The following is a 15,569-nucleotide window of genomic DNA, read 5'->3' on the forward strand; positions in this document are numbered from 1 at the left end:
TTTCTAGTGCCCGCACCAGTTCGTTGATATATATGTTGAAGAGGGTGGGGCTTAAGCTGCATCCCTGACCCCACGACCCTGTGTGAAGAAATTTGTGTGTTTTTTGCCAATTTTAACCGCACACTTGTTGTTTGTGTACATGGATTTTATGATGTCGTATGTTTTACCCCCAACACCACTTTCCATCAGTTTGTATAGCAGACCCTCATGCCAAATTGAGTCAAAGGCTTTTTTGAAATCAACAAAGCATGAGAAGACTTTGCCTTTGTTTTGGTTTGTTTGGTTGTCAATTAGGGTGTGCAGGGTGAATACATGGTCTGTTGTACGGTAATTTGGTAAAAAGCCAATTTGACATTTGCTCAGTACATTGTTTTCATTGAGGAAGTGTACGAGTCTGCTGTTAATGATAATGCAGAGGATTTTCCCAAGGTTACTGTTGACGCATATTCCACGGTAGTTATTGGGGTCGAATTTGTGGATTGGGGTGATCAGTCCTTGGTTCCAACTATTGGGGAAGATGCCAGAGCTAAGGATGATGTTAAAGAGTTTTAGTATAGCCAATTGGAATTTGTTGTCTGTATATTTGATCATTTCATTGAGGATACCATCAACACCACAGGCCTTTTTGGGTTGGATGTTTTTTTTTTTGTCCTGTAACTCATTCAATGTAATTGGAGAATCCAGTGGGTTCTGGTAGTCTTTAATAGTTGATTCTAAGATCTGTATTTGATCATGTATATGTTTTTGCTCTTTATTCTTTGTTATAGAGCCAAAAAGATTGGAGAAGTGGTTTACCCATACATCTCCATTTTGGATAGATAATTCTTCGTGTTGTTGTTTGTTTAGTGTTTTCCAATTCTCCCAGAAGTGGTTAGAGTCTATGGATTCTTCAATTACATTGAGCTGATTTCTGACATGCTGTTCCTTCTTTTTCCGTAGTGTATTTCTGTATTGTTTTAGTGATTCACCATAGTGAAGGCGTAGACTCAGGTTTTCCGGGTCTCTATGTTTTTGGTTGGACAGGTTTCTCAATTTCTTTCTTAGATTTTTGCATTCTTCATCAAACCATTTGTCATTGTTGTTAATTTTCTTCGGTTTTCTATTTGAGATTTTTAGATTTGATAGGGAAGCTGAGAGATCAAATATACTGTTAAGATTTTCTACTGCCAAGTTTACACCTTCACTATTACAGTGGAACGTTTTACCCAGGAAATTGTCTAAAAGGGATTGAATTTGTTGTTGCCTAATTGTTTTTTGGTAGGTTTCCAAACTGCATTGCTTCCATCTATAGCATTTCTTAATGTTACTCAGTTCCTTTGGCTTTGATGCCTCATGATTGAGTATTGCTCTGTTTAGGTAGACTGTGATTTTGCTGTGGTCTGATAGGGGTGTCAGTGTGCTGACTGTGAACGCTCTGAGAGACTCTGGGTTGAGGTCAGTGATAAAGTAGTCTACAGTACTACTGCCAAGAGATGAGCTATAGGTGTACCTACCATAGGAGTCCCCTCGAAGCCTACCATTGACTATGTACATACCCAGCGTGCGACAGAGCTGCAGGAGTTGTGACCCGTTTTTGTTGGTTATGTTGTGATAGTTGTGCCTAGGGGGGCATACGGGGGAGGGAATGCTGTCACCTCCAGGCAGGTGTTTGTCCCCCTGTGTGCTGAGGGTGTCAGGTTCTTGTCCGGTTCTGGCATTTAGGTCGCCACAGACTAGTACATGTCCCTGGGCCTGGAAATGATTGATTTCCCCCTCTAGGATGGAGAAGCTGTCTTCATTAAAATATGGGGATTCTAGTGGGGGGATATAGGTAGCACACAGGAGGACATTTTTCTCTGTTAGGATAATTTCCTTTTGAATTTCTAGCCAAATGTAGAATGTTCCTGTTTTGATTAATTTAATGGAGTGAGTTAGGTCTGCTCTATACCAAATTAGCATACCCCCTGAGTCCCTTCCCTGTTTCACACCTGGTAGTTTGGTGGATGGGACGACCAGCTCTCTGTAACCTAGAGGGCATCCAGTGGGTCTGTCTCCTCTATACCAGGTTTCTTGCAGGATGACAATGTCTGTATTACCGATTTCTTTGGTGAAGTCCGGGTTTCTGCTCTTCAGGCCAAAGGCAGATGACCTCAGGCCTTGGATATTCCAGGATGAAATAGTAAAGGCTTTTTGTTCCATAAAGTGTCCAATGTTGTTGGTCGTGGTTTGGCCTCAGGCCAGTAAGTGTGAGCAGAGCCTGCTGAGCATCTGGTACATTCCATTGGCTTGGGCGAGTGTGAGAGTGGGGGTTGGGACTGTTTGCCCGCTCACTACCTGGGCGTATGTGTGGCTTCCATGTTGAGGCCCTCTTTGCGGGGGTGGGGTGCATGGGGTGGGCAGGAGTGGCATAGGTCTGATCTGAGGGGGTCTAAATGGGGTGTGGGCATGGTTGACGTGGGGGGTGTTGATTGGTTGGGGTAGGGGTGTGGATGTGTCTGGGTGTGCGGTGGTCTGGATGTAATTCCTCTTGGCGTGGGTCCTCTATGTGTAGGTCCAGGGGGGGGGTCCTGCAGGTCTGGGAGGGTGTCTCGCTGGTCCGGGTGGGGTGTCTATTGATCTGTTGCTCCTGTGTGAAGTGTTGGGGATAAGTTTGAGAGCGATGTCCTTTAGAGTTCGGGCAAAGATGGGCACTGCTGCCTTGTAGAGGTGGACCTGGTCATAGAGGCTGTTCAAGTCCAGGGTGGAGTGGTGGGCCAGGAAAACGTTTGGTTTTGAGGCACAGTCACGGGAAATACTTGCGTTTACCCGCTGTATTGTGGCAGGGTGGAAGTCTTTTCGTGGTAGCAGGGTGGAGATAACCACTTGTGCGTTGGGGAAAGTAGAAGAAGCCTTTTCAATCACTGCCTTCAGTGCTGTGGCCACTCTTTCCTGCTGTGCCCTCAGGTCGTTTGTGCCTGTGTGTATTATTATGTGGCTGGGTGAGCCTAGATCGGTCTATTCTCTCTCTCTTTCTTTTCTTTCTTTCTGTCTATTTTCTCTCTCTCTCTCTCTTTCGGTCTATTCTCTCTCTCTCTCTCTCTCTTTCGGCCTATTCTCTCTCTCTCTTTCGGCCTATTCTCTCTCTCTCTCTCTCTCTCTCTTTTGGCCTATTCTCTCTCTCTTTCGGCCTATTCTCTCTCTCTCTCTCTCTTTTGGCCTATTCTCTCTCTCTTTCGGTCTATTCTCTCTCTCTCTCTTTCGGTCTATTCTCTCTTTCTTTCGGTCTATTTTCTCTCGCTCTCTCTCTCTCTTTCGGTCTATTCTCTCTCTCTCTCTTTCGGTATATTCTCTCTCTCTCTCTCTCTTTCTTTGTCTTTTCTCTCTCTGTCTCTATTCTCTCTCTATTCTCTCTCTCTCTGTCTTTCTGTCTTTTCTCTCTCTCTGTCTGTCTTTTTTTTCTTTTCTCGCTCTCTTTCTGTCTTTTCTCTTTCTCTCTCTCTCCTCTCTCTCTCTTTCTGTCTTCTCTCGCTCTCTCTCTTTCTGTATTCTTTCTCTCTCTCTCTTTCTGTCTATTCTTTCTCTCTCTCTCTCTCTTTGTCTTCTTTCTCTCTCTTTCTTTGTCTTTTCTCTCCCGCTCTCTCCCTCTCTCTTTCTCTTTCTCTCTCGCTCTCGCTCTCTCTCTCTCTCTCTTTTCTCTCTCTCTTTCTTTCTGTCTCTTACCTATCTCTCTCTCCCCCTCTTTCTGTATTTGATGGTGGAAGCGAATGATGATTTTTAGAGTTATAGGTCACAATTCATTATAGATAAAGAAATATTTTCGCAGCCCAATTAAAAACCACACTAATAAGTGTTCACTTTCAATTTCGCACTGAAAGACATTAACTCTTATAGAATTCCCCGTAATAGGTTTATTAAAACTAATTACATTGGAATGTTTCCCCTCAACATGTTAATGTGTGTGTTTGTGGACGTGTTTAACTATGCTTGTGGACCAGATGTCCCCACAAGAATAGTAAATGAACAAATTTGAACCAACTGGGGACAGTTTGTTAGTCCCCACAAGTTCAAATGCTATTTGTAGGGGGTTTAGGGTTAAGATTAGAATTAGGTTTAAGATTAGAATTATGTTTAGGGTTAGGAGCTAGGGTTAAGGTTCGGCTTTAGGGTTAGGGTTAGGGAAAATAGGATTTTGAATGGGATTGAATTGTGGCTCAAAAGTATTAGGAAGGAAATAAATTCAACAAATTAACTTTTAACAAGGCACACCTGTTAATTGAAATGCTTTCCAGGTAACTACCTCATGAAGCTGGTTGTCATCAAGGCAAAGAATGGCTCCTTTGAAGAATCTCATATATAGAATATATTTTGATTTGTTTATCACTTTTTTTGGTTACTACATGATTCCCTATGTGTTATTTCATAGTTTTGATGTCTTTGCTGTTATTCTACAATGTAGAAAATAGTACAAATATAGAAAAACTCTAAGAGTAGGTGTCCAAACGTTTGATCGTACTGTAGCTCAACCACCTTCTTTTGGTCTCTTTTTCTATTAGCTGTCTTCCCCCCCAATCAGGCTCACTAGTGCTCTCTGTGGTGCGGCAGTGTAACTACACCTATCTGTACATGATCTGTGTGATTGTACTATATGATTGTGTGGTCTGGAGCTGGGCCAGGCAGCATGGCATTGGGATTATTGAGTTTCAGAGCCAGAGTGTAATGTCTGTTTTGACTCCTGTTTCTGATCATGATGAGGTATGTTAATGAGAGCTGAACCAGAGCTGTGATGTAGTGGACTAGCAGTTCACATGCATGTGTGTGTTTGTGAGATCTCTTGGATCTCTTTTTCTGCCCTTCTCACTCTCTCTCTGAGGTTGTGTGTGTTGGGACATATGTGGTGTGCTGGAATGGCTAGGTTGGAGAGGCAACAGGCTAATGTCTTGCTCTCTCTCTCCCTGTCTGCCTGTTCCAGTGGGGACCCCGTACTACATGTCTCCAGAGAGAATACATGAAAACGGATACAACTTCAAGTCTGACATCTGGTCTCTAGGCTGCCTGCTCTACGAGGTAACGTATACACATATACTGTACTGTGGCATAATGTACACAGAAACCCATACCCACACACATTACTGGGATAAAGGTGGATATGAGAGCTGTTGTGTGTTTGAAGCTAGCAGGGAATTCACAGTGACATGTACATGTGGTGCAGATCAACTGGGTGGTTGTGCTGAGCACTGATACTGACTAGTAAAATGACCCTCTCAGAACCCTTTCCACCTTACAGACCACACGAGAGGGGGAGAGCGAGGGGGAAAGGTCTTACAGGTGTGTGTGTGTGTGTGTTGGATGTAAGGTTCTTGAATGTCTGAGGGTCAAACGTGTGTGCGTGTGTGTGTGCGTGTGTGCGTGCGTACGAGAGAACATACATGTTTCAGTGTTATGCTTGGGGTTCTAGATGGGTGAAAGACAGACAATACCTGGCCATTGTCTCTCTGTCTGCATCTCCTATACTGTTTGATTGGGGATTGTGTGTGTGCAGGCCCACATGTGCATGCATGTTTGTTTGTGATGAGGTCACCCCATTATATTCACCTGACCTTGCCCACCTCCGGCATTGTGGTAACGGGACGATGCCTAGTTGCCGGGGTGGTCTCCGTTGGTGACCAGGAGGGAAAAGACAACAGCAGGTTGGAGATTGATGATGGCGCTGGAGAGATGGCTGCCATTTTATTGGCCCTTAACCAACTGGCCACTAGGAGCGCCACCTGATGTAGAGTATCTCATTATAAGCTGTAGACCACACCATCTACCAAGAGAGTTTTCTTCTGTATTATTCGTAGCTGTCTACATGCCACGACAGGCCAATGCTGACACTAAGACCGCACTCAGAACCTTTTACTCCAAACACAGAGAGGCGTTCAAAGCTCGCCCTCCATTTGGCAGATTTTGGCTTACAAGCCAAAATTAAAGCAGTGAGCACCAGTGATTCGGTCAATAAAAAAAGTCGTTGGATGAAGCAGATGCTAAACTACAGGACTGTTTTGCCATCACAGACTGGAATATGTTCCGGGGTTCTTCCGATGGCATTGAGGAATACACAAGACAAACACCTTCTTTGCCCACTTTGAGGATAATACAGAGCCAACGTCACAGCCCACAAACAAGGACTGTGCCCCTTCTCCGTGCCAACGTGAGTAAAACATTTAAACGTATTAACCCTTGCAAGGCTGCTGGCCCAGACGGCATCCCAAGCTGCGTCCTCTGAGCATGCACAGACCAGCTGGCTGGTGTGTTTATGGACATATTCAATCGCTCCCTATCCAAGTCCTCACATGCTTCAAGATGGCCACCGTTGTTCCTGTACCCAGGAAGGCAAAGATAACTGAACTAAATGACTACCGCCCCGTAGCACTCACTTCCGTCATCATGAAGTGCTTTGAGAGACGAGTCAAGGACCATATCACCTCCACCCTACCTGACACCCTAGACCCACTCCAATTTGCTTACCGCCCAAATAGGTCCACAGACGATGCAATCTCAACCATACTGCACACTGCCCTAACCCATCTGGACAAGAGGAATACCTATGTGAGAATGCTGTTCATCAACTACAGCTCGGCATTTAACACCGTCGTACCCTCCAAGCTCGTCATCAAGCTCGAGACCCTGGGTCTCGACCCCGCCTTGTGCAACAGGGTACTGGACTTCCTGACGGGCCGCCCCCAGGTGGTGAGGGAATGCAACAACATCTCCACCCCGCTGATCCTCAACACTGGGGCCCCACAAGGGTACGTTCTGAGCCCTCTCCTGTACTCCCTGTTCACCCACGACTGCGTGGCCACGCACGCCTCCAACTCAACCACCAAGTTTGCGGACGACACAACAGTGGTAGGCTTGATTACCAACAACGACGAGACGGCCTACAGGGAGGAGGTGAGGGCCCTCAGGAAAATAACCTCACACTCAATGTCAACAAAACTAAGGAGATGATTGTGGACTTCAGGAAACAGCAGAAGGAACACCCCCCTATCCACAACGATGGAACAGTAGTGGAGAGGGTAGTAAGTTCCTCGGCATACACATCACAGACAAACTGAATTGGTCAACCCACACAGACGGCATCGTGAAGAAGGCGCAGCAGCGCCTCTTCAACCTCAGGAGGCTGAAGAAATTCAGCTTGTCACCAAAAGCACTCACAAACTTCTACAGATGCACAATCGAGAGCATCCTGGCGGGCTGTATCACTGCCTGGTACGGCAACTGCTCCGCCCACAACCGTAAGGCTCTCCAGAGGGTAGTGAGGTCTGCACAACGCATCACCGGGGGCAAACTACCTGCCCTCCAGGACACCTACACCACCCGATGTTACAGGAAGGCCATAAAGATCATCAAGGACAACAACCACCCGAGCCACTGCCTGTTGTTCACCCCAATATCATCCAGAAGGCGAGGTCAGTCCAGTTGCATTAAAGCTGGGACCAAGAGACTGAAAAACAGCTTCTATCTCAAGGCCATCAGACTGTTAAACAACCACCACTAACATTGAGTGGCTGCTGCCAACACAGCCACTTTAATAATGGGACTTGATGGGAAATTATGTAAAATATATCACTAGCCACTTTAAACAATGCTACCTAATATAATTTTTCTTTATGTAATACATGTATCACTAGCCACTTTAACTATGCCACTTTGTTTACATACTCATCTCATATGTATATAATGTACTCGATACCATCTACTGTATCTTGCCTATGCCGCTCTGTACCATCACTCATTCATATATCTTCATGTACATATTCTTTATCCCCCTCCACTTGTGTGTATAAGTCAGTAGTTTTGGAATTGTTAGTTAGATTACTTGTTGGTTATTACTGTATTGTCGGAACTAGAAGCACAAGCATTTCGCTACACTTGCATTAACATCTGCTAACCATGTGAATGTGACAAATAAAATTTGATTTGATAATTATGTAAAATTCTGGCAAATTAGTTCGCAATGAGCCAGGCTGCCCAAACTGTTGCATATACCCTGACTCTGCGTGCAACGCAAGAGAAGTGACACAATTCCACCTGGTTAATATTGCCTGTTAACCTGGATTTCTTTTAGCTAAATATGCAGGTTTTGGTGTTTATGGTTAGGTACAGTCGTCCAACGATCATGCTTTTTTCGCAAATGCGTTTTTGTTAAATCATCCTCCAGCGTTTCATCGATTATATGCAACGCAGGACATGCTAGATGAACTAGTAATATCATCAACCATGTGTAGTTAACTAGTGATTATGATAGATTGTTTATTATAAGATAAGTTTAATGCTAGCTAGCAACCTACCTTGGCTTCTACTGCATTCGCGTAACAGGCAGGCTCCTCGTAGAGTGCAATGAGAGGCAGGTGGTTAGAGTGTTGGACCAGTTAACCGTAAGGTTGCAGGATTGAAACCCAGAGCTGACAAGGTAAAAATCTGTCTTTCTGCCCCTTAACAAGGCAGTTAACCCACCCCACCGTTCCTAGGCCATCATCTAAAATAAGAATTTGTTCTTAACTGACTTGCCTCGTTAAATAAAGGTGTAAAAAAAAAGTGAAAAAATCGTCGTCCAAAAATACAGATTTCCGATTATGAAGAAATCGGCCATAATTAATTTGCCATTCCGATAAATCGGTCGACCTCAGGAGACGCTAGCGTCTCAACTGGCCAATTGCCAGGGGAAATGCAGAGCGCCAGAATCAAATAAAATGTTATAAAATTCAAACTTTCATTAAATCACGTAATCATGTAAGATACTCAATTAAAGCTAAACTCATTGTGAATCCAACTAACATGTCAGATTTTTAAAATTATTTTTGGGAAAGCATAAGAATTTATTATCTGATAGCATGCACCCATCTGAACCAGTAGTAAACAAAAGAGCTAGCGTAGCAGGCACTACACAAAACGCTGAAATAAAATATAAAATATGCATTACCTTTGACGAGCTTTTGTTGGCACTCCAATATGTCCCATAAACATCACAATTGGTCCTTTTGTACGATTAATTCCGTCCATATATATCGAAAATGTCCATTTTTAAAGCCTGTTTGATCCATAAAAAAACTGCTTAGAAAAACACATTCACTACAAAATATTTCAAAAGTTGCCTATAAATTTTGCCAAAATATTTCAAAAGTTGCCTATTAATTTTGCCAAAATATTTCAAACTACTTTTGTAATACAACGTTACTTTTTTGTAATACAACATATTTTCCTGACAAAATATCCCGTTTAAAACGGGAAGGTTTTTTTTCTTCCAAAAATGAAAATACTGCCCCCTAACATCAAGAGGTTAAGGCAAGTAACAATATGCATGAGAGCAGCAGATGTTCCGGATGACTGTGTGATCACTCTCTCCGCAGCCGATGTGAGTAAGACCTTTAAACAGGTCAACATTCAAAAGGCCGCAGGGCCAGACGGGTTGCCTGGACATGTACTCCAAGCATGCGCTAACCAACTGTCTTCACTGACATTTTCAATTTCTCCCTGTCTGAGTCTGTATTACCAACATGTTTCAAGCAGACCACCATAGTCCCTATGCCCAAGAACACTAAGGTAACCTGCCTAAATGACTACCGACCCATAGCACTCATGTCTGTAGCCAAGTGCTTTGAATGGCTGGACATGGCTCACATCAACACCATTATCCCAGAAACCCTCGACCCACTCCAATTTGCATAACCCCCTAACAGTTCCACAGATGATGCAATCATTATTGTACTCCACACTGCCCTTTTCCACCTGGACAAAAGGAACACCTATGTGAGAATGCTATTCATTGACTATAGCTCAGCGTTCAACACCATACTGCCCCCAAGCTCATCACAAAGCTAAGGACCCTGGGACTAAACACATCCCTCTGCAACTGGATTCTGGACTTCCTGACGGACCGCCCCCAGGTGGTAAGGGTAGGTAAACAACACATCTGCCTACTCTGATCGTCAACACGAGGGCCCCTCAGAGGTGCGTGCTCAGTCCCCTACTGTACTCCCAGCTCACTCATGACTGCACAGCCAGGCACGACTCCAACACCGTAATTAAATTTGCTGATGAGACGAGTTGTAGGCCTGATCATCGACAACGACGAGACAGCCTATAGGGAGGAGGTCAGAGTCCTGACCATGTGGTGCAAGGACAACAACCTCTCCCTCAACCTCTCCATTGGGACGGCAGGTAGCCTAGTGGTTAGTGTTGGGCCATTAACCAAAAGGTTGCTGTATCGAATCCCCGAGCTGACAAGGTAAAAATATGCCGTTCTACCCCTGAGCAAGGCAGTTAACCCACTGTTCCCCAGTAGGCCATCATTGTAAATATGAATTTGTTCATAACTGACTTGCCTTGATAAATAAAGGCTAACTTAACTCTGCGTGATCAAGACAAATGGGTCCTCAGATCCTCAAGTGTCTACAGGTGCATCATCAAGAGCAGCCTGACTGGTTGCGTCATTGCCTGGTATGGCAACTGCTTGGTCTACGACCGCAAGGGTAGTGAGAATGGCCCAGTACATCACTGGGGCAAAGCTTCCTGCCATCCAGGACCTCTATACAAGGCGGGGTAGGTCAGAGGAAGGCCCTTAAAATTGTCAAAGACTCCAGCCACCCTAGTCGTGACTGTTCTCTCTGCTATCGCATGGCAAGCTGTACCGGAGCGCCAAGTCTAGGTCCAAGAGGCTTCTAAACAGCTTCTAACACCAAGCCATAAAGACTCCTAAACATCTAATCAAATGGCTACCCAGACTTGCCTTGACTCTGTACCGGTACCCCCTGTATATAGCCTCGCTATTGTTATTTTACTGCTGCTCTTTAATTATTTGTTACAAAAAAATAAAGAAATAAAAATATTTTTCTTAAAACTGCGTTGTTGGTTAAGGGCTTGTAAATAAGCATTTCACTGAAAGGTCAACACATGTTGTATTTGGTCATGTGTCAAATAACATTTGATTTGATTTGACCTCAAGTTAGCATTTTCGGCTCACACACAAGAAAAAGTTTCCTCTCTGTCCTACCCTCCCTGTTAATCTCCAACTCTCCCATCGCTAACTCTTGGTCGTCTCTAATGTGCACTAATGTGATTAGCATGACTTTGTAAGTAACAAGAACATTTCCCTGGACATAGACATGTTTTATATGGGCAGAAAGCTTACATTCTTGTTAATCTAACCGCAATGTCCAATTTACAGTAGCTATTACAGTGAAAAAAATATCATGCTATGGTTTGAGGAGAGTGCACAACAACAGAAAACTGTTATCATGTCAACTGGTTATTTACTTCTGAAGGTAAACAATGTACTCGCATTCAGTAATCTTGCTCTGATATGTCATCCTGAGGGTCCCAGAGATACAATGCAGCATAGTTTTGTTTGATAAAATATAATTTTATATTAAAATGTAGGAACTGGGTTCTACAGTTTGAACCCCCCATTTAGCTGTATGAAGGTGAGTGTCTTTTCTGTAGGGAAGCTAATTAGCCATCATTTATGACATTCCTGGGAGTGTGTAAACGTAATTTTTTTATGACCATATCATTTCTGTATGTTCTGTATAGTATAAAAATGTATCAGTTGACTAATTCGATACATTTGGGCAGACATGATACAACATTTTGAACAGTAATGCAAAGGTTCATTGGATCAGTCTAATGGTTTACACATACACTACTGCCATCTAGTGGCCAAAATCTAAATTTGCGCCAAGACTCCTAAGTGATATAATGGCATTTCTCTTGCAATTGAAAGATGATGGAACCAACAATTTTTTGGAAAACGCATGTTTTTTTCTTTGTATTATATTTTACCAGATCTAATGTGTTATGTTCTCCTATATTAATTTAACGTTTCCACAAACTTCAAAGTGTTTCCTTTCAAATGGTATCACAAATTTGCATATCCTTGCTTCAGGTCCTGAGCTACAGACAGTTCGATTTGGGTATGTCATTTTAGATTGAAAATTAGGAAAAAAAGGGGCTAATCCTTAAGAGGTTTTAAAGTTTTACCGTCAACATGAACCAGTTTAAGTATTGATGTCTCTCTCTGTTGGATCACATGTTTCTGTTTGAAACCACTCTCCCCTCACTTTCCTCCCCATATAGCTTTATGCCACTGGGTGTATGACCTTTTAAATGGGACAAATACAAGATGAGAACATGCTAAAGATTGTTAACCTCTCTAGGGTATGTGGGACGCTAATGTCCCACCTGACCAACATCCAGTGAAAGTGCAGGGCGCCAAATTCAAACAACAGAAATCTCATAATTAAAATTCCTCAACCATACATGTATTATACACCATTTTAAAGATAAGCTTGTTGTTAATCCCACCACAGTGTCCAATTTCAAAAAGGCTTTATGACAAAAGCATACCATGCGATTATGTTAGGTCAGTACCTAGTCACAAAAATACACAGCCATTTTTCCAGCCAAAGAGAGGAGTCACAAAAAGTAGAAATAGAGAAAATTAATCACTAACCTTTGATCTTCATCAGATGTCACTCATCGGACTTCATGTTACACAATACATGTATGTTTTGTTTGATAAATTTCATATTTATATCCAAAAATCTCTGTATACGTTTTGCCTCCAAAACATCCAGTGAAAGTGCAGAGAGCCTTGTCAATTTACAGAAATACTCATCATAAATGTTGATGACAATTCAAGTGTTATGCATGGAATTAAAGATATACTTCTCCTTAATGCAACTGCTGTGTCAGATTTCAAAAAAGCTTTACGGAAAAAGCACACCATGGAATAATCTGAGTACAGCGCTCAGAGACCAAAACAAGCAATACAGATACCCGCCATGTTATGGAGTCAACAAAAGTCAGAAATAGCATTATAAATATTCACTTACCTTTGATGATCTTCACCAGAATGCACTCCCAGGAATCCCAGTTTCACAATAAATGTTAGTTTTGTTCGATAAAGTCCATCATTTATGTCCAAATACCTCCTTTCTGTTTGCGCATTTAGTACAGTACTCCAAATGCGCAGGCACTAGGTCCAGACAAAGTCAAAAACGTTATATTACAGTTCGTAGAAACATGTCAAACGATGTATATAATCAATCTTTAGAATGTTTTTATCATAAATCTTCAATGTTTCAACCGGAGAATTCCTTTGTCTTCAGAAATGAAATGAAAGGGAACGGAGCTACTTCACAGTAGAAGCCTGAAACAAGGTTTGAAAGACTGTTGACATCTAGTGGAAGCCTTAGGAAGTGCAATATGATAATATGGACAGGCTTAGACTTGAAAACCTACAAACCTCAGATTTCCCACTTGGTTGGATTTTTCTCAGATTTTTGCCTGCCGTATGAGTTCTGTTATACTCACAGAGATCATTCAAACAGTTTTAGAAACTTCAGAGTGTTTTCTATCTAAATATAATCTGCATATCCTAGCATCTGGGCCTGAGTAGCATGCAGTTTACTCTGGGCACGCTTTTCATCCGGGCGTGAAAATACTGCCCCCTACCCCAAAGAAGTTAAGAGATCTTCCATGTCCTTGTTGTATCTATACATCTGTCTCCCGAGTGGCGGAGCAATCTAAGGCACTGCATCTCAGTGCAAGAGGCGTCATTACAGTCCCTGATTCCGGCCATGATTGGTGAATCCCATAGGGCGGCGCACAATTGGCCCAGCATTGTCCTGGTTTGGCCCGGGGTAGGCCGTTATTGTAAATAAGAATTTGTTCTTAACTGACCTGCCTAGTTAAATAAAACATTTTAATATATCAGTCATAGTAAGTTCATTTTAGATAACAGCTATAAGTCTTTAAAAGCACCCGCGTAGGTCTGCTGTAAACAGTTTAATTTCACGTGAACTTCATTTCACTTTAACTTTTAACATATATTTAGAAATACTTCATATAGTATTCCAGTGTTAGTTATCCACTGAGCTTTACTTTTGTTCCTGCTCTCCCTACTCCTCTCCCTACTGTCAGAGTTTAATGTCATTGCTTAGTGAATTAATTTGTGTGCTTGTGCACACTTACATGATCTCCCTTTCCCTCTCTCAGCTCGGCCTGCAATAATTTATACAGTACGTTAATACAGCAGATTAACAGACATAAACGTTCTGTTTTCCCACATAATTTGTCATGTTCTATGACTACGGAAATAAAGAAAGAAAAATGAAAAATAAAGTGATTGCATCTGAAATGTAGTTCTTTACAACAGTTGAGTCAGGAGGGAGAGGGGGAGAGCTAGATAGATAATAGAGAGGGATTAATGCAGAGGGATCAATATTCATTAAGAGAAGCTAGACCTCCTTATACATTCTCTTTAACACGGCTAGGGCCTCATGCTTACACACAAGCTGAACTATAGAGGACACACACGAACACACATACACTGGACAGCTAGAGGGTAGAGGAGGAGGCAAAGAACCAGCGAGAGAGAAATTGAGGTGTTTGTGTGTGTATGTGTGCGTGCCACTAGCAGCCCCTTAGACAGACAGACAGCAGGCGTGCGTGTGAGGAAGACGACCCTGGAATACCAATGAGCTGACCCCCCCTCCTTCCTACACACACACACACACACAGGCCCCCGGAGGTCATAGAGCGAGTCAATCATTTCGCCCAACCTGAAATGAGCCTGTGTGTTTGTGTGTGTGCAGGGCCGGCAGCTGTCAGGGGCCAGGAGTAGCAGACATTAATGAACCAGATGAATAGTGCAAAAATTCCCAAATACAAACAGGACAGTTGACATTTTTCATCTGTCAAAAGAAGAAGATTCAGGAAAATACCATGGTCCTTGTTTAACCCTTTACTGGCTACAGCTGCTGCCTGCCTCCCCCTCCTTTCTCTGTTTTTCTCTCTCTTTCTCCTCTCTCTCTCATTAGCTCGCTCGCTCTCTCTCTCTCTCTCGGAATACATGCAGTAACCCTACATATCCCCCTGACCCACACAATGTGCTAGTGTGGGTAAGTGATGGTGCAGCGGGGGGAATGTCCAGGGGAGAGACTTCCTGCTGAGATTCTAGCACAATCATCCTTATTTCTCATTGGCCGATGTGACAGAGGCTGTCTTAACAATATCCACCACTCATTGGGCTCCCTGATCTCTATTTTATCTCCTCCTGTTGGCACTCTGAGATGAAGGGACGGGCCAAGGGATGGAGAGAGGGGTATAGTAACTGCTTCAATGGAAGCAATGTGTCTTGTTTTCTATCCTCCCCTCATTGCTGGGCAATTTTCCAGTTGCTTGATTAAGGGGTGGTAAATTATAAAGCTGGTGTGAGGAAGAGAGAGGACAGGGGGAGAGAGAGCGTAACATCTGGAATAAAAGTGACACCAGTCTCAATGGCTGGCTACTTCTGCTAATGTCTGCCTCTCCTCTCCTAGCTCTTCCCTGCCTCCCCCTTTCTCCACCCTCCCTATAGCCTCCTTCCCCTCTCCGCCACTATTCATCCTCTTTGTGGCTACAGTCTTCATACTGGAAACAGAGATAAAAATGGCATGCTCAAGTTCATCTAGATCTGGGGAAGTAAATAAAGGTCCTCATTGCCAGAATCCTGAGGTATCCCTTTAAGTCCAATGGTCATTGAGAAGGCCACATTCAGATAGTGTTGTAGTGTTTCAGTAGTGTGT

At 43.2% G+C, this 15,569-nt stretch overlaps 1 protein-coding gene across 3 annotated transcripts in view; it reads left to right on the plus strand.

Moving 5' to 3' along the window:
* The window catches only part of LOC135556148 (serine/threonine-protein kinase Nek7), a 134,039-nt gene that overhangs the window by 107,244 nt on the left and 11,226 nt on the right, over positions 1-15,569 (plus strand). For all 3 annotated transcript variants that reach the window (XR_010457953.1, XM_064989104.1, XM_064989103.1), the window contains exon 8: positions 4,928-5,022. Coding sequence is in view for 2 of the 3 variants with exons in the window: in XM_064989104.1 (XP_064845176.1) it covers positions 4,928-5,022 (95 nt within the window). In the remaining variant the exon portion in view is untranslated. The remainder of the gene's footprint in view (positions 1-4,927; positions 5,023-15,569) is intronic.

The sequence above is a fragment of the Oncorhynchus masou genome, chromosome 15 (assembly GCF_036934945.1).
Source record: "Oncorhynchus masou masou isolate Uvic2021 chromosome 15, UVic_Omas_1.1, whole genome shotgun sequence".
Classification (NCBI taxonomy): Eukaryota; Metazoa; Chordata; class Actinopteri; order Salmoniformes; family Salmonidae; genus Oncorhynchus; species Oncorhynchus masou.